Here is a 24,897-nt window from a genome sequence, read left to right as displayed (position 1 = left end):
CTCTGCTTCAACACACCAAGATCAAATAATGTAGTTAGTAGCAGGACTCTGGAGAACTTGAGTGCATACTGAGGAAGTGAATTAGTCTTTTTCCTCAGGTGTGGTGAATCAGGGACGCCTCTAAAAGTTGCAAGATGCTGGTCCTCAAGAACCTGATTTGAAGATCCCACAAGTGGACTTTCCTCACAAGGATTGTTCACGCCTGGCATTAAAGCCATCCCGACTTATCAGATCTCTGTTACCGGCTTCATAGGTAAATTAACACATAACCACAGTACAGGGTGACTACAACATCCAAAAAAAGTATTTCAGGTATCTGTTTTCATTTTAAATAATCCGACCACAGTACTGAGGTTTTCTTTTTCAACCCAATGCGTGTCTGAGATCTTCTCAAAAAAAAAAAAAAAGTCTGAACGCTTCAGCACTTTAGCTGGCATCTCATTAAATGAAGTTTAAACCATAGGAAGGCTATAATGTTTATTTTCTTTGTGGTTTAAAAACTGTAACTTTTTAAATACTTAGTAACCAACCCGTGCCTTTTCCACAGACAGAGCAATAATTAAAGTTTAAAACAATTGGAACTCTGACAAGCGAAGCTGGATGAGAGTCAAAGTTTATGGACCGTGCACCATGGGGAAGGTGGAAGGGAAGTAAAAGAAAAGAAAGCCCAAATCCCAAAGAGTGGCATCTTCCGGTAACCACATTTCCATAACAACCGTTTCACTTTAAGGCTTTTCAAAACAAACGAAAGCGTTTCACTCCCCAGCTTTCATCGTGAGCAGTGAATGCTTCTTGGCTCGACTCAGAAGTCGTGCCAAACAAGTTCTTATCCCCTCTACCAAGACGAACGCTGGTGTCTGCTCTCTCAAGACGTCGCAGTCTGCCTCAGAGGATCGGCAGTTCATTATTTGGCCGGGGACAATTAAGGAGCCTCATCTCACACGCAACTCAAGCTGCCGAAATTCCCGTCCTCGTGATGTGAAGCTCATTCGGGCTTGAACTGCCAAAAAAAAAAAAAAAAAAAAATCCCTCCCGGCTCATTTGCTAAGCATTCCCTGAGAGATGGCATCCCAGACATGTATTGTCAGCTGGTTCTTTTAGGGCAGACCACCAGAAATAATCAGCTAGAGAATATCTTGTTGGAGTTTCTGCTGGGGGCCAGGGTCCCTTGGAATTAATTAGTTTCTTCTCTTGATGGAAGGTCAGCAGTTGGTTGTTATCAGGGTTTTCTATGTTGTCTGGAATTGGGTGGAATGAGATTTCACAATTTTACAGGTCTGGTTAAGCATGGAAAAAATCAAGTTTTCATTCCTTTTCCCAGTATCTAATTGTACTGTACTATTGTACTCTTTTCTTCCTTAACTTTTATCTTTTTTGTGCTTTCAATCTTCTGTTTTCATTCCTTTTCTTTACTTGAGTTCTATCTTTTCCTGTCTTTCGTTCCTTGTGTGGTTCCTTCTGTTTTTTACGTTTTTACTTCCTCCCTTGTGCACTCAAATTCTTTCTACCATTTTTCCTTGTGTCCTTTCTTTTCATGTTACTCCTCCCACTTCTTCCTTGTTTTGCATGTACTGGCCTATTTTCTCCCCTTTTTCCCTTTTTTTTACAAATTGCCTTTCTTTCCTTTCCTGCGTCAGTTTACTTTCCTTGTTGTTCTTGTTTTCACACATTCCAGATTCAATTTAAAGAAGTCTGTATTTTCTTCCTGAAAACTGTAGGAACCCTCGTGTTGCAGAGCATCAAAGTTCACTAAATGTTACTTTCTTTATTTCCTTTTAGTTTTTTTTTATTCATGATAACAGCCTTGTGGTAGTGTGAAAATTACCCATGGTTTCACCATAAAGTAGTGTTCAAAGAGAGCTATCAAGCATTGAAAATGACTCAACACCCCAGCTTTGAAGCAATGATCTATTTTCATCTGGATGCTGCCGCCGGGTTTCAGTTCCCTCCACAGTCACAGGGGGCAGTGTTGCCCTGTGATCCAACCCAGGCCAACCGGAGCCGCTCTCGTTCCACCGCCTCTCTTCCTCTAAAGTCCTTCCTCTTGTGTGTCCTTGTTATTGTGATGAGCTGCGCCTAATTCCAGAGCAACCGCCGGACACTTGGAAGCCGTCCCTTCTAATCTGCTCCTGAGTCAAGGCCCGGGTTTGGGAATCTGCCCGACAGCGAGGCCGTAGGCGCGACAAAGACAGATTTGAGACTCGGGGACTCTCAGGGTCTCCCAAAACACCGGAGCAGTGGCTCTCTCTCACCGCCCTGTTAATCAGCAATGACACCACTCGAATTGCCAGTCAGTCTGTTCGCAATTAATCTTTTCAACTGCAGATTTAATGCCGTCAATGGAGCTCAGGGTGTTGCTGCGTACCACAGAGAGTCCCATATTAATGTAGCGTCATTGTCTTTTGGATCACTAAAGACGGGCTTTTAAATTGAGGATTGAGCCCAGATTGGTCAGACGGAGGCTTTTTGTTCCTGTGCTGTTCGGACAGTGGCTTCAGCTCCAGGTTTAGATCTCATTGATTGTCTTTGACTTTTTTTTTCTGGCTTAGTTTTAATTCACACCTTTTACTTTTTAGATCTCATTTTGAAAGTAAGGTTGTTTTGAGATTAAACCTCTGCAAAAAAGAAGCAAAAAACAGCAGTGTCTTCAAAAAACATCGTCGCCTGCTGACAAATCACATCTTCTGGCTTTTATTTCCTTCAATTCCTGCGAACAATACTGACATCTAATCACAATGCAGCCTCTGACCACATCCGTGTGCTGTATTAAAGATCAGCGTGATAGGTGAGCAAAATTAGATTTTTTTTCCCCTCCATCTAGTTTTTCTGATCCTTACCACTTTGATGGAATGAAAAGGGAAATGAGGAGAAGCAGAAACTGGCCTCTCTGTGCACATTTTGTTTTCTTGTACCCATTTCTGCATGAATCACATCGCAATTGTATTGTTTAATGCCGTGTATGAGACAGGTTGTGGTTCATGTTTACAGTGGATTGCAAAGGGCTTGTGGTGTTAAACTTTTTTCAAACCAAATACCATGTATGATTTTCCTTCCACTTCATATATTTTCGCTACTTTGTGTTGGTCAATCGCATGAAATCCCACCGAATGTAAATCGGTGGGATTTCAAGCAAGTGATTGAAATGTGAGAAAGTTCACACCCACACAGTCACAACACACACTTCTAAAAGGTTGGAGCTGTTGGTTTGTAGCTTTGGCGCTCTGCCAGCTTTTTGACCCTCCATCCGTCTGTCTGATTGAGCATGCTCATTACAACCTTGACAGCGTACCACAAGGGTTGCCAAGGATACCAAGCAGAGCTGCCGGGTCTTCCAATTGTACTCAAGTGTCTGTTGGAAAATACATAAGCTCACCTAACTACATAACAGCCCCCCCCCATTCAAAATGGGGTTTTTTTTGCCTATACTGTACAACCACACACACACAAAAATAACGCATGAAGCACTTTGCTCCCCTTCCCACGCCCCTTCCGGTTCCTCCCCTCTCCGGATCACTGTTAATCAGTCTCGTCCCATCTTCTCTCCACTGGCTGTCAGTGGCTTGTCAGAAGCCCGTCAGAGCCCCTGCAGTCCGTCACACACTGCTGCCGTTAATGACATCTGATGACACCCGTCGTCGAAGTCACCCACCGGAGATGACTCGGCTTCCTCGCCGCTTTCAAACGCTTTTCTTTTGTTCCGGCGGCGGTGACGGCGTTTGAAGCCCGGCTTCGCGTCGCCTTTAGACTCCCAGCTCTACCTGACTCGACCCCGAGATCCAAATTAAACATTAAAGCGCAAAGTTATAACTGTGGGATTATAAGTAGCAGAAAGGGGGGGATTACGAGAGCTGTGAATAATGTACAAAACTTGGAACATCTCGATTGTTTACCCTGTGAAATGTTAAGTAGAATCCCTCACTCGAAAGGGAAATGTACACCTTATTCTGACATTTTCTAAATGTTCACATAAGCAACCGGAAAAGGATGAACTTTTGCTTTTAACAGGTAGCTACAGCTCAGCTTTTCTCCAAAACTGTAAGCAGAACACATTTTTCTTTGTACCTTTTTCTGTCATTTACTGCCTTTCTCTTCACTTTCCCCTTTTGCTGGCTTTTCTCTGTTAGAGCCCGTCTGTTTTGCTCCTCGCAGAGCTCCTTCCTCATCTTCTGTTGCTGCTCTCATTTTCTCTTCTCCAGAGGAGGAAGTGGAAAACTTTGACGTGTCCAGTCTCCAGGAAGAGGCTCTGAGGAACATTGAGGCTGACAGCTTCTGGTGCATGAGCAAACTGCTCGACGGCATCCAGGTAAAAAAGCGTGTAGGCGTGTGTGTGTGATTAAACGGTGAAAGCAGTATGTATGTGTACATATAAAAAAAATCCCTTTTGTTTGACTTGACTTTAAAGCTCAGATTAAAATGTGGTCACACTTCCAAATTCAGAAATTTCCACTCATTTTTCTTCTTTAGATTTCCAATTAATTTGTGCCTGGGCTTTGACTGGGCCATTCTAAAACATTCCATTGCAGCTCCTCTGCAACCTCATTGCAGGTTGTATGTTTAGAGGCACTATCTTTCTTTTATGAAGTTTCTTTATAAAGTGATTGAGTTATTTTTCATGTCTTTGCTGTAGAAAAGCATCTCCACAGCATGATTCATCCACCACCATGCTTCTTAGTCCTAGAGTAATATGAAGTTTTGGTTTTCTGCCGTTACATTGCTTTTGGCAAATCACAAATAGGACTTCTTATTTGTCCCATACAAAAAACAAAAAAAATATAGTTTTTTTTTTCAGCAGTTTGCATTTACTTCCTCCTCTTGTATTAGTAATAACAGTGCTCTATGAGATATTCAGAGGTTGAGATATTGATCGGCAACCTTTCCATCCCTAAGAGCCATTTTTGCCCTTGGTTCAGCAAAGCGAAATTTGTTTAGATCCTCTAAAGCTACATGAATAAAATTGGCTTTCTATTTTCAATATCTGTTAATAGGAAATTTTAGATTTTTGAATTAAACAATTTTCTTTAGGCTTTAGGTCAGTCACGTTTATTTGTATAACACATTTCACCAAAAAGGGAGTTCACAGAGCTTTACATCCTAAAAACATAATACAGTAACCAGTTATGAAACAGGCAATAAACATTACATTTTGTCAAATGCCATAATCAAAATTATCAAGCACAAATACATTAAATATGTTGGTCTGTGCTCCAGTTTTAGTAATCAAATGCAACTTTAAGCAGGTGGGTTTTTAGCCTTGATTTAAAGGAACTCAGTGTTTCAGCAGTTTTGCAGTTTTCTGGAAGTTTCTTTTAGATCAGCGGGAGCTTAAAACCTGAATGCTGCTTCAATATCAAACGTTGACATAAAGTGAACTAATACATTTTCTTCAACAGAATATTTAACAAAAACAAGGTCAAAAAAAGTGCGCAAGTTTGCAATCAGACAACAAAAAAAATATATATCCTTTTACTGTTGGTGTCATTCTTGGTGGAAATGTTCTACATATACTGCGTTGAAGCAGCTAGGGCCACCATGTTTTTAGTCGCCATTAAATTTTGAACCATCGCTTAATTTTTAACAATCAAATGGGTAACAATGGATTTTATTTAGGAGGATTGGACCTAAAGTGACCGAATAACTTTTTCTTCTACAATTTTCAGATTATTTGTGAAAACATTTATTGCCGCGTCTGATGTTTTCATTATGTGCTGCTACTTGCAAAATGTCATAAACTTAAGTTGTAGGAATATCTTGCCCTGAATCGTATCAAAGCTCAGTAAAAGAAAAAAAGAAGCTTGCAAACAGTTTGGTATCTGTTGTAGTGACCATCTGAGCTGCAGCTTTGGCTGCTAAGTCCTTAAACCAACAAGTTTGTCTCCACTTTGATTTTGTGTCCATGTGAAAGTTGCTTGTTTGCAGCAACTTAACACAGTCTAGACTGGTAGAAACCCACACGAACCTCTTTGTGTACACCCTGCGCACGCCGTGTGCGTTTCAGAAACGCGCTTGGCTCGGATTCGCCGAAAGCGGTCCGAAGCGTCTCGAAAGCCTTTGATTGCAAACTTGATTTGGTTTCATGTTTTCATCCTGAAGCTTTTTGGCCACCAGCTCCTCTCCATCGACCCCGGCTCTCAGCGGTCACGGTCCAGCCATCTGTCAATTCCAAACGGGGCCCGACTGAGCTGATGGTGGAGTCAGCTGCACCGCTGCTACTTAGCACCCTCCGTTCTGGCTTTATTTCTCACACGTCTTTGGCTTCCTCTCCTTAATTTTGTTTCAGATTTGTGAATTTTACTAACGGTGTTGGGAAGTGACGACGTTTTAGCAGAGCTTCCATAAATCAGAGGTTAAGAACTCTGCCTTTCTTGATCGTTTCTCTTTGTTTATGTCGGCCGTAATGGATGTATTGTATTTGCGCGACTGAAAAATTTTCGCCCCGGCCCCGCGCTAAAGGTAATTAATAGTCCAGACCTTGTGTTCTGCATAAAATGTGAGCATCCTTAAATAACCATTAACCAGTTGCTAGGCTATTCATTCAGGAAATTAATAGACGCTGTGCCTTGTTGCCCCCTGAGAGAGCAAGATGCAGCAAAAGGAGAGCTGTAGTGGAAGGAAGAGAGAAGGAGGATGCAGTGTGTGCTTTCGCATGCGTGTGGCGGCGGCGCGTCCCTGTGCTTATGTCTGTGTGTGACCTTGGCTTCGGACTAATTATGTGCAATGCACCAGGGAGGCCCCGTGTTTCCCCCCTAATGCTTTCTAAACAATCTGACCGAGGGTTGGTGCCTGAGCGCTGTAATTAGTTGGTGATGCTTGCTCCGACCTCGACTGCAGCCCCTCCCACATCCACTTTATGCTGTTGCAGTAAACTGAGGCGGCGAGGGCGGCTGGGTCGGCGCCTTGATAGAAAGCAGAGGGGACACATGGTCATAAAATGTTTTTCACAAATTCAAAATCTGAAATGTGTGGTGTGCATTTATATTCAGACCCCTTTTTTTTGTGACATCCATAAATGAAATGAGTAAATTGTTGTGTGCTGAATAATCTTCAGAGGGTTGTTGCCAAATATTTGTGAACAAATGATAATGTAGGGACCAAGAAATACATCATTGTTAGGTCAGTTCCACCCAGACCTTTAATTTTATTTACTTTTATTCACTATTCAATAATTAGTTCATTAGTTTAGCATAAATGCTGCCTCATACCTTCTGTTTTTACTTGCCTAAATGAGCACAGCGAATAACATTTCAATTTTATTCTTACTCATATTTCATAATAATGATTGAAAAACAGGTTAGATTTGTTTTTGATAAAACATTACAATTAAAAAATGTCTGATTTAAAACTTTCCAAGAATACATTTTTATGGTTTTGTTTTTGCCATTTTTTTAACATTTAGGGTCATCAGAGTAAAACAGGGTGCACGCCACACTTTTCAGATATGTTAAAATGTTTGAAAACCACATATCGTTCTCCTTCCACTGCATCCAATGCGCTGCTATTTGTCACATAAAATCCCAACAAAGCTCAGTTCAATTTGTGGTTGCCCAGTAACAAAACGTTGCGGGGAAAAAAACAGCTTAAAAATAGTGTGGGCTTTTCAAGGCAGTTAAATGTTCTCATTACCAAAATGAATTTACTTGCAGAACAAAGCTGGTTAAAACGTCTCCACACCAGCCACAGTGTGCGAGTGGCTCGACTTGCTAGCCTTTAGTTTTTTCCTCCTTTCTTCATTACAGTAAATTATCCATTAGTACTGGCTTTAGTGCCTCGCTGCTAAGCTTGTCTTTTACCTAAAAGGGAGCGTTTTGGCTGTCAATTCACTTAAGCAGCCTCTTTAATGAGCTGCCGCTTTAATTGGCAGCATCGACCCCCTCTCCCTCACCTCACCCTCCAACACCATTTCGTCTAAAGAGCATGCTAGACTGAAAGATTCAAGCAGTTCTGTTTTCTGTGTTGACAAATTAGACTAACTGGAGACTTTATAAAGAGATAAATGTGCCGGCTTTCATAGAGATGCAAAATGATTCTAAATGTGAGGTTATTGATGAGTTTATCTTGGATCTTCCACACACACGCCGCCTAGTGGACAGTGGGAGAGGGTTTTATGGGTAAGATGAACGTTTTTCTGACACTGCGGGACTTTTCTCCTTTAAACGGACAAGCGAAGGGAGTGCATCAGCACAAAAATGGCGCACAGACCATTTGCAACATTACGGTAAAGTATTGCGCTACAGTCTCAGCGCTTTGACTACAAACATTCAAATGGAGCATTGTTTATTAATGTCATCCAGTCATGTGACCCGTTAAAGTGCTTTTAAGGAAGGCGGGAGCTGTCGTAAGCCGCCTTCAAATGCTGCAGTGAGACATGAAGATGAGTTTTCTTTGTTTAATGCATTTGCCTGTTTCAAATGAATCTTTAAGCTGACCCTCACGCTGGCCCGGGCTTTTCTTCAGCCAATTAGTCTGGTAGCGTGGACGGCGCCTCCGGCTAACTTCGCTAATTTAGCTTGTCAAAGCGGTTCCGCGTAAATTGTTCCATTAAATTTCAATGAAGCTGTCATAAATGTGTGTTGTTGATTAAAATCTGCTTTAGTTAATCGGAGATTTAAATTTTGTATGCGTTTGCAAAAAGGAAAAGAGTCACCTCATATCACATTTTAGACTAATTTTTTGACTAATCCACTTGATGTGTTCTTTTCACACGCAGCCAATGAGCTTTAGTCCCTCTCTCGGACTAGAAAACGAAGTCAAAAACTTTTGAGAAGTCCATTTTTCCTCCTCCCAGAGTACCCTAAGGGGATCTCTGTTTTTAAAAGCCAGCAAAACCTGTCTTTTATGCTAATTCTGCAGATGTGCCCTTTACAACGGGGGCTCTTAAATGTATTTTTTGCAGTCCTGGACCCTAACTTTGAGAAACGTAATCTCGCCCTGGGATCTAAAGTTATTATATTTCAACAGTAATCCTGACAAATGGAAGTGGAACCTTAATTTTCTTTTTTTTTTCTTGTCACAGCCCTAGCGGTTTGGGGATACTACTTCTCAGTATGCTGTTATTGCTCTGAAAGTACAAGGAAGCTTTCCTATCAGGCTGTAATTTGGGAATGGCATACATTTTATATTCCCTCTCTCAAGTCTATAAAGTACAATAACATATAAAAGTTTATTAGAGAGAAGAGAGAAATGAGCAATTGCTTCATTCAGCCACTTGTTCATTTTTTTTTTAACCTATAACCTTGAGAATGACATCCACAGCAACTACTCGTGCTACAGGGAAATTGAGCCTTTTTATCATCCTGTTACCTGTTACAGCTTTTTCAAATTGAAGTCCTGCCACAGACTCTAAATTGAATTTACTTACGCACTTTAACTGGAACTTTTTAAACACATGAAAATTAGGGATGCACCAATGAATCCACCCCAATTTCCTTAATTTTGGGAGATCGGTAATTAGCCAACACTTACATGTACATGTCCAACTTATCTTATCTAACTACGCAAAGGTTTGAAAGTCAGCCATCGTGTCGTTTTGCAATGGAAATTAGCATAAGCTTTGTTGTCCGGTAGGCTGACTCAAACGGGTTAAAATTACTTCTAGTTGGAAGAAACGTGTTGAAGAGAACTTTTAACCGTAGTTTGCTCGGGTTATGACTAATTTTGGCTGTTTTGAGTTAATCTGCAACCAAAGACTACATCATGAATTAAATACAGCTGCAAACATCAAATATCCTGATGAACATCTAAATTAAAACCTGTAGAAGTTGTGGAAAGTAATACCACCCATTGCTTTCTGGTGAAGCTGGTTACCATGGAGACTTTAGATGCAGACAAGTAGATATATATATAGCTGAACAAGATATCGTATTCTCAGGCAAGTTCCCCACCTGATCTCTGTTCTTCTCCTGATTATGAAAATAAACGTTACTTCATCAATGTCCTCCAGATTGAAGATACACAATTTAAAGTTGTCCTATATTTTCCTTGATATGAAATAAAACATTAAGTACATTGGGAGGTCTGTTCTACCCAATTGAAATTAATATTATTTTTTCTGAATTTTTTTTTTTTTTTTAGATTTGCCCTAAAAATTTATGTTCAGGTTTTTCCTTCCTTTCCAAAAATGTTCTGAAGTCCATGCATGATATGATCCTGATCTCCCATCTTTCAAATGCTTGCTTCAGTTAACTTTGATTGACAGTCTGTAGCCATGCTAAATGCTTCAATACATACAAAATACACAAATCTGACATTATGCACAACATTTATCACTTTCGTTTCGGGCCGCAAGCCACTCTGAGTATGCTCACTCATTGTCAAGGTGACCATCTGTTCCTGGGGTGGCGGCTAGAGATGGAGCTTCCCTGGAGTGAAACCGGGGTCTGAGGGACAACATCTAGCAGACGGTAGCCGGACCAAACCAGACGCCATGTCTTGTTCTTGTTTTCCCAAGGGTACCGCAGCATCACCTTGGTCTGTCACTCATCCGCCCCTCCCAAACGCTAACCTACACAGACAGACGAACCAACCGATCAGCTGTCTGATGTGTATGCTTGCCTCTGTTTGTGTACGTTTGTCTTCTTTATCTTTGTATTTTGAATGATGAGAAAGTAGTTAATTGGACCCCTTAGATTTCCTTCTGATAAAAATTTAGCTCACAGTTTTACCTTCTTCACCCCCCTCATCTTTCACAATCTGCAGCATGTTTGCTCACCTGCTAAACTAGAGGTCATCCGAGATGGAAGTGGCAACAGCTGCTTGAAGGATGTGATGAGAATCAAGTGAGGCTAAAAAAAACACGTTAGGTTCCCTCTTAAGTTTAAAACGTCTTGCTCAGGCTTCTCCTGCTTTAATGATGCAAAGGATGTAGAAGACGGGTCATGCATTTTGATTCAGTTAAGGCACCAAGTTACTGTCTATTCTCAGCAGTAAAGCAGTGACCTGATTTTTTTTTTTTAATATCCAATATATTAGAAGCACAGTTTACATAATTAGAGAGTCCTAGTTTGTCCTGCGAGGCTGAGCAAATTTTCTTGGTCAAACACTTTAGATTGGGCTACCTTAGCTAGTACAACTTACTCATAATTGAAAAGCATAGCTGTAATAGCTGGATAACAGAAGATGTTCATCTTTGTACTGAAAGTGTTCTTTGAAAACTGAGGAATCGCCAGTGCTCTTTTGCTTTTGTTTGAGTCTCTTTCACAATTTTCTTATTAAAACTGGTACATTCACAGTTGAAAATTGTACCACCGTCACCTTTAAAACTGGTAATGGCTTTATTTTTGCCTAGCAGTATTGAGGAGCATCAAGTCAAGAAATACACAAATATAACAATCAACTTGATGATAATAATCAATAAACAAGGTGGCATGGCTAGCTTAAATTACTAAGCTATCGCTAACCCTTTGTGGTTGCTAGTGATACATTAGCATTGTGACCTTTAAAACTGGTAATGGTTTCATCTTTATCAAGCACAATGAAGCACCTTCAAGCCAAGTAATACACATGTATGTATTACAATCTCCAAGGTGGCATGGCTAGCTTAAATTGCTAAGCTAATGCTTAACCCTGTGTGCTTGCCGTTGGCACTTTAGTTTTGTGCAAGCTGAGCATCCAAAGTAACACTCACATAGTAACACCCAAAGCAGTATTCTTTTTTACTGCGTTGACTTCAGCCCAATGAGTAATCTTGTTGGTCTGCCAATGAGACACATCACATAAAAAAAATAAGCTTAAACTAGCTGAAGTCTATTTCAGTTTGTTCTAGCCTCTTTAGATAATCACAATCCGCAAATAGTTGAGACCCCCTCTAAAAATTGTTATAACTTCCTATTTTAGTAGTTTTAACACCAGATACACCTTAATGTGCATTAATATAAACACTGGAAACCGTCTTAGCGCAACTGCAGACGCTAATATCTACAGTCTAACACAGCCAATCAATGCTAAGGAAAAATTATGGCGCTCTTGGATTGGCTGCTCTGCAAATGCCAGCCAATAGCATATCAAGTAGTTTAGTGCCTAGGTATTCTTAGCTTCCCAATCTGCATTTTCTTTTGAATATTTTAAATATTCACTAAGAAAAGAATCCCACAAAAGGTTTCCCGTAATAATGTGGCTTTATGTTACACAGAAATATTTACGAATAATAAACTACTGTGATGTATTTTTCTGACTGATATTACCATCATAATTAGCCATTGATTGATGTATTGTGGCACAACCTTGCCAAAATACAAGGTTGTACAAAATACACATCCTTGCTTGTTTGAAATTTAAATTTAAATTGTTTTTAAAGAAAAAGTGTTTTGTTTTTTGGCATTGTTACTGATTGTTTTAGCTGAAGCAAGCAGCTAAAACTGCTTCCATCAGCTGTTGGGATAGTTCAAGCTATTGAAAAATTTGCATAATTTCCTGCAGTTTGAATATTGGCAAATTTTGGTGAGTTTTAAAGTAGCTATTTCTGGACTTTACTTGAGTGGCAAGTTCTCTTGTCTTTTACGTTTTGAGGAGTGACTAAGGAAAGAATCCGTTTCATGTCCATTATAATACCAAATGAAGATAAATTTGACTAAGATCAAAATGTTTAGAGTTTGCTACACCTCTGCATGTGTAATTAACTTCATCTTTGTCTGTACATCCAAACCCGCTCATGTAATCACTCTGCTTCCTTGTTCTGCTCTCCAGCACCTACAGTAGTAGTGAATGACAGATGATTGCCCTGTCCTTCAGTCGGCCGTGTCATTATTGTCTAGTCTTTATCGTGACCTGTCATCTCTTTCTTTTTCCGTTCTTCCCTTGACTTATCACACTTTTTCCTCTCTCAAACACGTAGACGTCCCTCCTCCGGCTCTGTTGTGTTGGTTCTGTCCAACTTGCTGATAGACATCCGGTTCCACAAAAGGAGGCAATCTCAGTCCAATGTGGCGCCATTGTTGTCCCTAATAGAATAGACTTAGAGGTGAAGAGCGGCTATTGATTCAGCTGACTGGGAGAGAAGAGAGGATGAAAAAAGGGAACGAACAAAGGAGGAGAGAACGGGAAGCTGTTGACACCTTGTTCTGAAAGAGACACAGGCGTTCTTGTTTATGTGACGCGTGTCCACAAAGCAGTTTCGCTTACGCTTTTTGTGAATTGACGGACAGATGGCGGGAGAAGAGGGGAAAATGTATGAATAATAAACGAGCTGGTGTCGATTTCCTTGTGTTGCCTCAGCTGATCAAAGATCGGACTTGTTGGAGATGACAAGGAGAGGAAGTGAGAACAAGAAGATGGGGAGTAAAAGTGGAGGCAAATGAAAAAACATGACAAAAAAGGAGAAAGCAAGAAAGAGTAACAGACAGGTAGGCAGGACATAAAATCTAGTGGAAATCTGAGAAAAAAGGAAATTGCAAAGTAATGGTGAATGGTAAAAATATGACAATATGAAAAAGGTATTTTATTCTCATTGCAGCAATATATCAGTGGGCAGTAGTCAGCTATATAGACAAGAGAAAATGCATCAATCAAATTTTTTTGTCAGGATTCTTTAAGTTGAACTTGAAAACGGAGAGGGCTACAAAGAAGAAGAAAATATGGCAGGTCTACATATAAAAGGTGAGCAGATCAGTGTGTTCATTGGACTCTGTTGAGACACAAAGAAGAATTGGCATTATGACCGCCTGCTAATAGTGTGCTAGTCTTACATTAAATGCCAAAACTGCTCTGACCCGTTGAGTCATACTCTCCACTAGACTTCTAAAGGTTTGCAATGGTATCTGGCCCCGAGTTGCTAGCAGCAGATTCTTTCAGCCCTGCATGTTTGATCAGTAGTGACTCCTCTGATCTGACGTCTTTGTCTGTTATATCCCACAGATGCTCTGTTGGATTGAGGTCTGGTGTATTTGGAGCATCTCAAACATTTTGGGTGAAACTTAAAAGTATTCTTGAACCGTTTTTGCTTTGTGGCAAAATAGGTCATAACCGTTAGATAAGACAGTTCCCATGAGAGGTTCTGTACTTAAGTAGGTGGTACTTTTCAAAGTTAACTTTTACATGGGTGGCAGAATCCATGGTTTTACAACAAATTGTTGCCCAAAGTACTTCCTCCTATGGATTGTCAGCACAGTGTCCAGTTCCACAGTTCAGGACCTTCAACCTTCTTCTTTTGCTTTGCAGTCCATTTCTGGTGCTGAAGCAACAACTTTCTGTCAGAACCCACATATTCTCCTTCAGCAATTTGAGCTTCAGTAGCTTGTCTGTTGGGTCCGACCAGTCAAGCCTAGCCTTTGTTTCCCATGTGTACCAACGGAGCTTGACCCTGTTGACGATACAATATTCCTTACTGAAGATTTTTCTGTTCAGTTGTGACAACTTTGACAGCTCAAGCTGAAATTGAGATTTTCATCAGTCTCTTTTCTAAATAGGAAGGAAGACACTAATCCATCTGTAGGGAGTTAGGGGAGAGTGGTGCTTTGGGGTGAGAATGGGCTGAACCACATTGTCTCTCACCGTGGGGAGGGAGGCACAGATGGGCCTGACACAAGGGCCATCAGGATGCCTGGTGCAAGTAGAGAAACATTTGTTTTACCCTCTCAGCTTGAAAGAATCGAGTTTAATGTCACTATTTAAGGTTTTTGTCTGGGTAAATGAGGAGTCAAATTTAAAAGCACTTAAAGTTTGTGCCAGCAGCAGGCTGTTTCTACTTGGCAAAAAATCGTGAATGACGATCAGTCAGTTTAAAGATGGCAAAGCTGGAGAAATAAGGAGGAAAACGGATAGGCTTTATATTTCTGCTAGGTTAAAGTTTAATCATTTCAATTTCAGGCCTTAAAAGATGTGAAATATATTCAGATTTCTCAAAGCAAGTTTTGAGAAAGGGGCCTGATTCGGCACAGATTTAAGAGGAACGGTTTGGTTTTTATTTAAAGATATAAAATATATTCAAACAGGCACTGGAGGGATTTTTCTGTCATCCGAGACATTGAAGGTGGTCCATTCCGATGCTCTTCCAGGTCTTGAAGTTGTAGGAAAATGATCCCTCTAGGCTGAAGGTGAGCTGATAAGGTGAAGTCCTAAAGCTGTTGGCCACATTCTGAAGCATACTGTGCGTATTGTTCACAGAAGTTTGGCATTTCATGGTCATTCATACACGTTTCCGGTATTTCCACTTGTCTTGACACAGTGCCTCATCCTTACCCAAGATCTAAACTTTCTCTCCCACGTTTTTTTAAGTACCTGAAAGTCCATGTATTCCTTCATTGATGTATCGTGCAATTTTCTATGTTTTTCAATCTCTTTCGTCAGACACTTATAAAAAATCGTCACCAGATTTCTTCCTCATGATGTCGCATACTAAATAGCGTGATGTGAACATTGTTCCCTGCCAAGCTATTTAACGTGCGGCACTGTGTGTGCGGTCGCAAACATTGACCTTTGTGCTTAAGAGTCCGATTTACGTTTGCATCAAGTGGAGTGAAGTACGCCCTAATATGTTGGAGTTTTTAGGAAGTAAAATTTCTTGTAGTAATGTGAACATTGATAAAATAGCAAACTTAATGCTCTCTTGTGAGAATCCAGATGTTTAATATCTGCTGGTGCCCTTTGTGTCCCATAGATACAAAAAGTTTCAGTTTGACTTGAATAAAATGACCTTTAAGCATACTCATCTGACTGTTTTCATTTTCTTCTTCACTTTCCCACAAATCTCACTGCAATATGACATCTTTCTAGCACAAGTAATACAACTTAATGACAAATTCACACAAGCCTATTTCAAAAAGCTGAACTGTCCCTTGAAGGCAACAATAGCAGTGGAACGTTTTGGGAACATAAGGATAGATAATTGCCAAATGTCTCCAAATGAACAAAAGAGTTTAGTTTTGACGATTTAGGAGTTTAGGCACTTTTTTTAAAAAGCCAAATAGTCGTGCCTTATTCACTTGTTTAGAGACAGCTCAATGTCAAAGCCCTATTCTGCCTCCGTGCTCTCCCGTGTTATTACATTGATGCACGAAGGAGGCGTATCAGGCCCGGTTCAAGAGGCAGTGGGAGAAAAAGCCTGCAGGAAGAGGAAGAGGTGGTAAGAGGCAGAGAAAGGCAGTTGATTAAAGGCAGCAGCTTCAATAATGCAAATGTAATTACTTGCTCTGGCCCTCTCACTTGCTTAGCTCCTAACTGCATTACTGTGGAGTGTTAGGAAAAAGAGAAAGGCAAGGAGGCTTAGGGGCAGAATATGGAGGCTGGCGAACAAAAGTAAATGAACAAGAAACAAAGTGAAGTTAAAAGGTATTTCAGATGGTGGAAAGCGAGGAATAGTGAAAGTCAATCACTTTCAGGCGGGATTATGGAAAGATGATGAGGGAGGAGGCGGGAAAAACGGCAAATCAAGAAATCAAGCTAGTGGTTAAATGCGGAGTGAGACTATTGTTTTGTGAGAATTTTAAGAAAAAGATCAATTAAAGCAGCTCCAGGTTAATTGTAAATGTGAGAGCTGAAGTTGCTGTTGTCATGGCTACTCGCCTTTCTGCGGTTCAAGATGAGCAGCCCTGCTTCGGAATAGATGGGAAGACATGAAAACCCACATCACACACGTGAGAAGAGAGCTCAGAAACACACCAGAGATTTTACGAAGAGAAATGCTTTCCTTTATTTAACTGACTTTCTCTGAATGTGGTAATGTAATTAAAAACTAATACCCCCCCCCCTACAAACAACTAGTTACTTTTTTTTAAAACTCTTTACCTGTCACCCTCAAAACACTTACATGCAAGTCAACAGATGCATGAGAACATTGGAGACATCCTAACACTAAACATTTTATTTTGCTGACATTAGCTGCTTAATTAGTTGGGCTGCTTGCTGCTGTAGCCTGTTTTTACTCCAGTTGCTCCAGTTTCCAGTTGCAACAACTTTGCTCTAAATCACAGGGACTGTTGAAGTTGTTAAATTCACATTCACTTAAAGGTGAATTTAACAACTCCATCTTGCTGGATGGAGTGGTTTGGGTTGATCACAACCTATTTAAATAGTTTCTCCTTAAACAAAGCAACGTTTTGCTAACGGCATCATCACTGAAATTGCCCTTGTTACTTCCTGATTCTGAGATACCTGCCTTATTTGGCAAGCGGACATCATCTAACGAGGTTCTTATCTGTGTAACCAGAACACGACCGAATATGTAGTATCTGTTAGCATCTTGTAGGCCTGAAAAACGGCTAGAGATGCAAGTTTTTTTCTTTTTTTTTCCTTTATATTTTTGGCAAATGGCTCCTGCTGAAATGGTCTTCCTCCTCCTACTCTTCGTCTCCCCTCTCCACCTCTCTCTCTCCATTCTCCATCTGTGGGGTCGTTTGCCTCATCAGCTGTTCTCCAGCCACGCCGAAATGACCCCTCAAGGAAACGTAATCCTCGCCGCGTCCGTGTGTTCGGGCGCACACTCACACACTTAAATGCCTACGCGCTGATCCCACACGGATTGTATTCTGCAAGCTCGACCGTCTGACTCTGCGGACTCCTGTGATTATGATCTGGCTTATTACCCCCATATATATTTTTTTCTTTTTAAAAGAAAGAGGAGTGTCAAAATGGAGTTTAGACATTTAAGAGTGTGTATCTTTTCTCTCCATTTTTTATGTGACGAGCAGCAAAATCTAAACTACTGCCATAAATCGCTCAAGTTCTCTTTGGACATAAGTAGGTCCTCGGGGCGGACTGCTGGATGGGATCTAAGTGGATCGGGAATGAGCCTCCCCGCTGCTCGAAACAAAAACACAATTTCTCCTGCTTTCTCATAGCTTCATAATCATCGAAGGCCAGATTGATTGTTTTTTTTTCTTTTCTGTTGCCGTGCCAATTTCAGTTAGCTGGCCTTTATTCTTCATTTGCCGTTTCAGAAGATGCCTCGGAAGAAATTGCCTCCTTAAAGCATGTCTGATATCTGTAATAGCCTCTGAACTCTGGCGAGAATGTGTTGTCAAAGTGAAAATTGTGAAATTCTGCATTTGTTTTTGTTGTGCGCCGCGAAACGCTGACCCCTCGGGCCCCGTGTCTGCAGAACATCACTCTGAAAACGAATCATGTTTGCTTTTTTCCTAACAGCAGGTTTGTTTTGTTTGTTTTTTACAGCGGGTCGGACAAAATTCCAAACACATGATTTCATAATATAATAAAAACTGTTTTTGTTTTGCTTTAGCTGTTGTTGTTCTTATCCATTTAACCCAATCTTGTTTCCCACCTGGTTCTTGATCATCGTTTTTTCATTGAAGATGGAGGTCGCTCAGGAGAGTTTGCAGACGGCTTAAACACTAAGAACATAAAACAACTCTGCTATGTGAAGTCATATCTCTGTTCTAGACGGCGCCCGGGTCCACGTTGACTCTGTCTGATTTCTGTCTTCTCCTCAGGACAACTATACATTTGCTCAGCCAGGCATTCAGAGGAAAGTCAAGGCCCTTGAGGAGCTGGTCAGCAGGATTGATGGTGAGTCATCTGCTTTGCTTCCTTTCATCCATCCCGCCCTCCCTTCCTCTCTCCGCCCGTCCATAAAGTTCTTTTTGCTAACAATGCATCCATTTTGACTTGATTTCCACTTGCTGCTTTATGCCTCTGTTTTGCCTGGGTGCTTTATCACCCGCCTCTTTCCTGTCTTTTACAGAAAAGACATAAATGCCCTCAATGGCTCGAGATCAGCTAAATCTTGCTGTGTATTCCTTAAATTTAACTTGATCACAAACTGCTTTTGGGTATCCGGGCAAACTTTGTTCCATTGGGGACTAAAATTGCAACATTTGTTACATTTTCAAACTACGTTGTCAGATGAACCCAAACTTTGAAAAACCTGTCCACTCCCTTGCCTGTGGTGGCGCTGCACCAAGAACCGCAAAGGGGAGCAACATAAAGACTTCTGAAGAAGACACTGAGCGCAACGTCCGTCTTTATGAAATGTGAACAAAAATGGATTGGTGTCAGAGTTCTAGTGGGTTTTTTTTATTGTCTTTTGGGGAAAAGACCACAAGCAATTTCTTGGTTGTATTTACCCAGAATGCCCTGTGCTGTAGTCCACTTCCTGCTTTTAGAGCGGTCTCCAATCACCTTGTCATCCATTAGAAACCTACATATTTAGAGGAGAGTGAATTTTTTTGTTCGCATCAGAGTTCGATTTCACATTCACGATTGAAATTACACTTTTATTTTTTAACGTAGTTTCCAACTAAATTTGGTTTTCTTGAATATAATTATAACCATGTCACATAGAGAAGCTGAAACAGAGGAACAGAAAAAATTTAATTTTGAAAAAATAACTTAGGTAAATTTGATTGTAAGTCTTGACTATACTGTATTTCATTGTTAAATTTGTAGTGGATTTATACTCCAGTAAATGCCCATTTTTTTTCTTTGTTTTTTTTTTTTATCACCTGAGGTAACAAAAAGGTTTAATCACAAATCTATATAAAAACCACAATATGAGAGGAATTCAGTGGGTAAAAAGACAAAAAAATCTTTTCAGGGTCAAAATATAAACACGTTCACTAAGCCATCCACATAAATGCTCCTCCTACCCCCCAAAAAATAAATAAAAAAATACAATGCTTGATTGAAGTGCCTCTTTAATTTATTTTATTAGACTTAAGTCATAACTGAGACTTATTTTGCTGTGGGGTATTTGCAATTTTATCATAATCTTATCCACCTTGACCCCCACCCCAAAACATAAAATAAATAAATAAAAATTGATAGTGACAACCCCATATTTTACATATTTCACTGTTGATGTGGTGTTCCTTTGGTGATGCTCATCATTGTAGCTGGGTCCAAAATACACCGTAGCCTGTGTTAAGTTTCAAAGAACCATGACACATTCTCCCCACAGTTTTCCCTCCCTCTCCTGACTGATACCTTTGTGCAAGATCATTTCGATCTTTTCTAACCCATCTTCTATATATGGCCCAAATAAGCAACTGCCAAGAACAAACACAGGAAAATTATACCTCAGTAGCAGAAGCTTATTTCAGCTTGAGCAGAGTCACTATAATTATTGCTTGTTGTGAAGCGAAGCAGGCAGAATGCTGAAACTGAGTTAATGCACACCTATTCAGTCATATCGCCTTCCATTTCCACATATATCAGTGTAAGAATGTTTTTAAAAATTTATCTTTTTTGTTTTATCAAAAAAATATTGTGGTTTAACTAATGCTGTGTGTTTTTTAAGTTTATTGTGCATGTAAACGATTTTTTTTTTTTTTTTTTTTTTGCTTGAACGTTTTATAACTTTAAGCTCTTTTTAATTACACGTCTCTAATATGGCGTCCGGCTGCTTAGCATTCCGCTCGGCTGCGTGGAAACGCGTGCATGCTCGTGAATACAGTACAGGGGGAAATACGAGGCCGGCTGGGGGCTCAGGAAGATAATATATGCAAACCGAGTGGACTCATCCACAGTTTAATGACATTTCCCCACACATGGTTAAAATTATGTGTTAATTACCAAAGTTGCCCTTTTCCTCTCCGTCTTATCATTTTTTTCCCCCTTTTACTCCCAGGGGGGAAAGAAAAGCTTCCCTTTATAACTTAGTCAACCTAACACTCATGAGGCATGCATGGGCGTACATGATGCATTGTGCGAAACACGCTCTTATCACAGCAAGCTTCTGCTGAGTTCTCACGTTCTTGGCAAACTTGAGGCGCCGTCCCGCTCTGCCGTCGCTCGCACCGTCAGCCAGAGGGCGAGCACGACTCACCCGCTGCATTTAAATGGTGCGTGAATGTCGGTAAAGGTTGGTACTTTTTTTCTTCTTTTTTTTTTTTTGCAAAAGGAACCCTGGAAATTTTTTTTTTCCATTATTCTCCCCCCCTGGCCCCCCTGCAGGAGCAGGATGATCAGATCAGTCAGAGTCGACGTCAAGAACAGAGCAGGTTTTCCTCCAGAGAGTCAGTCAGGGAGTTTGTGAGCTTTACTGCTTATTTATCTTTGTATATTTCTTTTCTGAGAATTTTTCCAGTTAAACATGACATAATATATTCTTTTACTCTCCAGTTGTTCCCTTGATGAGCAAGCATGAACACAATGAGTAATTCTGTGATTTAAATACCAGAATGTCATTAACTTCTAGTATATATCAGTCACTTAGAAGCAGTTGAGAATATTTTCTTTGTATTGTTATAACAAGGGCATCATTTATCTACTTATTATTGATCATAGTCGGAATTACAGTGCTGTGATTTAATTTTTCACTTTAGGAAATTTTAAGAAAGGCGTCACTGTTTAAAGAACGATGCAAGACTTTCACTCTGCCAAAGGCCATGTAGGAAACCCAGAAGATTGATTAATCCGTTTTTTTGTTCTTGGAGATTTTATGCAAAATCTGGAATTTTTAAAATTTTTAAATTTTATTTAATTTTATTTTTTGCACCAGTATACTTTTTGAGTTCAGAGTGATGTTGGCACGTACAAGGCTGCCATCTTGTTTGACCAGCTCGTTTTCTAGCTTCTATTTATTTGTACTTTGAATCCCGGTCGACTCTACAACAAGAATATAATATATGCAACAGGACATAATATTTCAAGAATAAAGTCGTACCATAATATTCGTCGGGTGACGTTGTAATTTTATGTGAACTCCGACATAAAACATAAAAAGAAGTTAAATGAGGAATATTGATTATATTGTGAAGTTGTATTTCGTACAAGTTTTACAGATAAAGAACTGATCGTGCAAATCACCATTTTGAAGAAACATGCTGAACTGTTCTCATCAAATTAATAGCACTATTGAAGCTTTTTTCTAACAACATTTTCTTGTAATTTTAAGATTAAAATTAAATCTTATTCTGCTTAGATCATGACAACATTCTCATAACTGAGCAAAACTTCTCGGCCGTACAACTGATCGAAGGAATGATTGAAATAAAGGCCACTTTTCAATATTCTTTTTTTATTTCTTTTTAGAATACAAAGCCAGAATCAATTAAAAATCGATAAAAATCAAAGCGGGAATGAAAAAAATCAATTTTATTTTTAAACCTTTAACCTTAATATGACCAAATGTGACCAAACACCAAGCACTGCTGACGCTATTAACACAAAACCAGCCTTATTGTTTAGTTAATGGTCGTCCTTCCATCTTTGCAGAGATCAACATTAAAAAATGACAACACATTCACTGTATTTCTTCCATAAGTGCCCTGTCATCATAGCTGCGGCAGAGACATTTTATACCCCGCTAGCTTGACATTACCAGCTCTAATGAGATCACAGATACCTCTTATCTTGTGTTACAGGATTGTTTTTCGCCCCGCTGTTGACATAGCATCTGTTCTGGGAACAATAGCCTCTCATCTGCTCCAAAATTACCTATCAGCACTTATCAGATGTGGGGTTATCCAGGCTGTTGTTGTTTTTTTGATAAAATGTGGGGTTCTGTCTTCTAACAGCGGGAGGATGATTTGCTGGAGCCGTACATTTCTTACAGCTAATACAAATTCCAAATTCACTGTATTTTCTTTATTGTTTACTCGGGTTTTGTCTGCAGTTCTGACAATTGAATTCTCCCATAATCAAGAGTCTTTTTTCTCAGTCTTGCTGATCCATGAGTAACAAATTGATTTATCTTTGAGATGTGTTAATTTACCGCTCTGGCTGGTGATATTTAATGGATAAAACTGTAGGACATTTATAGGTCAATTACAGAGGAGATACAGCTGACAGAAATGAAGAACTTCAGGTGTTTTCTGTTTTTATTACCTTAATGTTACTAGATCTTGTACAAATGAAAGAAGGCTACTTTTTATGCTTATTACACACCTTCCTTGGACAGGTGCTGCTTCATGAACATGAAGGAGTTTCCTTATCTGTGAAAAACATCCGTCTGTAAACCGTATGCTCACAGAAAACCTAAAAAGAAACATTTTGAACAGTGAAAAATATGCAAATAAATAGCTAGAAAGCAAGATAACTAACTGGAATGAAATTCTCACATTCTGATACCCTTAACAAAAAATATCAGGATTTTTTAAAAACAAAAATTTAAAAATCTCTAACATATTCTTTATTGAAAACAATTATTCCTACTATTTAATCAGTTTTCAATCAACGTTGTAATGTTTGGCGTTCCCTCAGCTTTGTGTTTTCCATATGCCTCTTCTAGAAATAGTTTTTTCCTTTTTTTTTGAATGACAGGAAAATGTGTGGCACATAAAACAGGTTTTTTTAAATTACTTTTGAAAATAAAGCCATTGTATTCCTAGTGTACTTTTATATTAATTTAGAGAAACCTGTTTTTATGAGTGAAATTCACAGAAGAAAGTAGAATCACCTTCATTTAGTAAAAAATGCATTCACAAAGTTGTACATATTCTTGCAGAAAGACATGTTTATTTTTCATAAAATATAAGATTCTTAAATATTAAGGGCTAGTTGTAATATAGAAACATGATAAAAGAGGAAAGTAAAAGATTTGAGTTGCTTTGGCAGAAACAAAAAACCTCTAATGTACCATTAAATATGACACCTTTTCACCCCTTGTATTTATCTGCAGAGTAAATAAATACAATTTAAAATGTGTAGGAATAATAGCTGTTGTCATGAGCAGACCATTATAAGCAAGTCAATATAAACAAGTTAAAAAACAGAGAACGCCTCTAACGAAGTTCAGGGAAAAGAGCCATTCAAGACAATGTCTCTTTACCCTTTACACTGCTAATGCTAGTTAGCATTGTTGAAATACAAATTTTAATTGCCAAGGATACTGGAAAAGGTCAATGCCTAGTAGCCAAACTAAACTTAAAGCACTTCTTTTCTTTGAACCCATAGTTTTTTGAGGTATCATTGCACCACTACGTCTGATCATTGCTTCCTCTTCGCTTTAAATCTTACATTTGAAATTTGTGTGTGTCTCCACGCTCATCCGTCAGACTACCCCTCTGTGTAATTATCGTCTTGCGCTAATAACTCTAACTCCCATTAGCCTTGCTTGACGCCGGCGAATGTACCGCCTCAAAAGACAACAACCACTTTGTCGGCATGTAACGTTCCTCTGATCTCTTTATCTCTTTTATCTCTGTATTTGCAGCATGCTAGTGCATTAGTACAAGTTCATCTACATGCAAATTGCCCCAAGGTGAATCTGTCCATGCTGATGAAAGCGTGCATCTGCGGCATACTCGCTGATCCTGGGTCTGCTGTGAGATTGTAGTGACTGTAGCAAAGAAGGAATCCTTCCATATGTGTATGAATTTGAAAGAGATAATTACCCTTTCTGTAGCATTAGGAGATGATAGTATTGGCCTTGTGGTTTATGTACCTGACTTTTAATCTGTGTATATTCTATTTGTAGCTTCAGCAGAAGGTTTTCTTTTGAAATCAGGCCCTTGCTTTTCAAAGCTTCACAGTGAGGTCTGCTTCAGTGGCTTGTAACCTGACCTGAGGTCAGTTACACAATTTTTCCTTCTCTTCCCACACAGTCTTCAGAGATCACCCTCTGCTCACCACACTGAGTTGTACGTGTTCTCTGATGTATTTCAAGAGATTTAAAGACTTCTTATCGGTAGTCTTTTCAGTCTGGAGCTTTTTCCAAGTTCTTTAACTTGACTTGCTGCGTGTTTTGTTTGGTTTCAGCTTGATAATAAGACAAAACTTTTAGTTTTTGAGCCTTTTTTCAGGGCCCGTCACTGCAAAATGCCACAAAGGGGGTTATTTTCAAGATATATGTAATAGAAAACGAAGGCCCCACTGTGCTTTTCCCGTAGGTGCCTTGTCAGAACACCAAAGGTTTTGAAATAAAGTCTTACTCTTCCAGTTTATGTCCATAAATATTACACGGTGCTGCCATGGAAATGAAAAAGCTCAGAGGTAGAGGGTTGCAAGTTTACTTTGTCTACCCTGAACGCTTTGGTTAACAACTGTGGCTTTTTATACGTTTGTCATAAAACC

The 24,897-nt window shown here is 39.6% G+C and overlaps 1 protein-coding gene across 2 annotated transcripts in view; it reads left to right on the top strand.

Moving 5' to 3' along the window:
• Positions 1–24,897, top strand: part of tbc1d22a (TBC1 domain family, member 22a) — a 138,119-nt gene that overhangs the window by 61,141 nt on the left and 52,081 nt on the right. For both annotated transcript variants that reach the window (XM_028021139.1, XM_028021140.1), the window contains exons 10-11: positions 4,197–4,303; positions 18,375–18,450. In XM_028021139.1, the coding sequence (XP_027876940.1) occupies positions 4,197–4,303; positions 18,375–18,450 (183 nt within the window). The remainder of the gene's footprint in view (positions 1–4,196; positions 4,304–18,374; positions 18,451–24,897) is intronic.

Source organism: Xiphophorus couchianus, chromosome 6 (genome assembly GCF_001444195.1).
Source record: "Xiphophorus couchianus chromosome 6, X_couchianus-1.0, whole genome shotgun sequence".
NCBI classification, from domain to species: Eukaryota; Metazoa; Chordata; class Actinopteri; order Cyprinodontiformes; family Poeciliidae; genus Xiphophorus; species Xiphophorus couchianus.
This window is presented reverse-complemented; position numbering and strand designations above follow the sequence as displayed.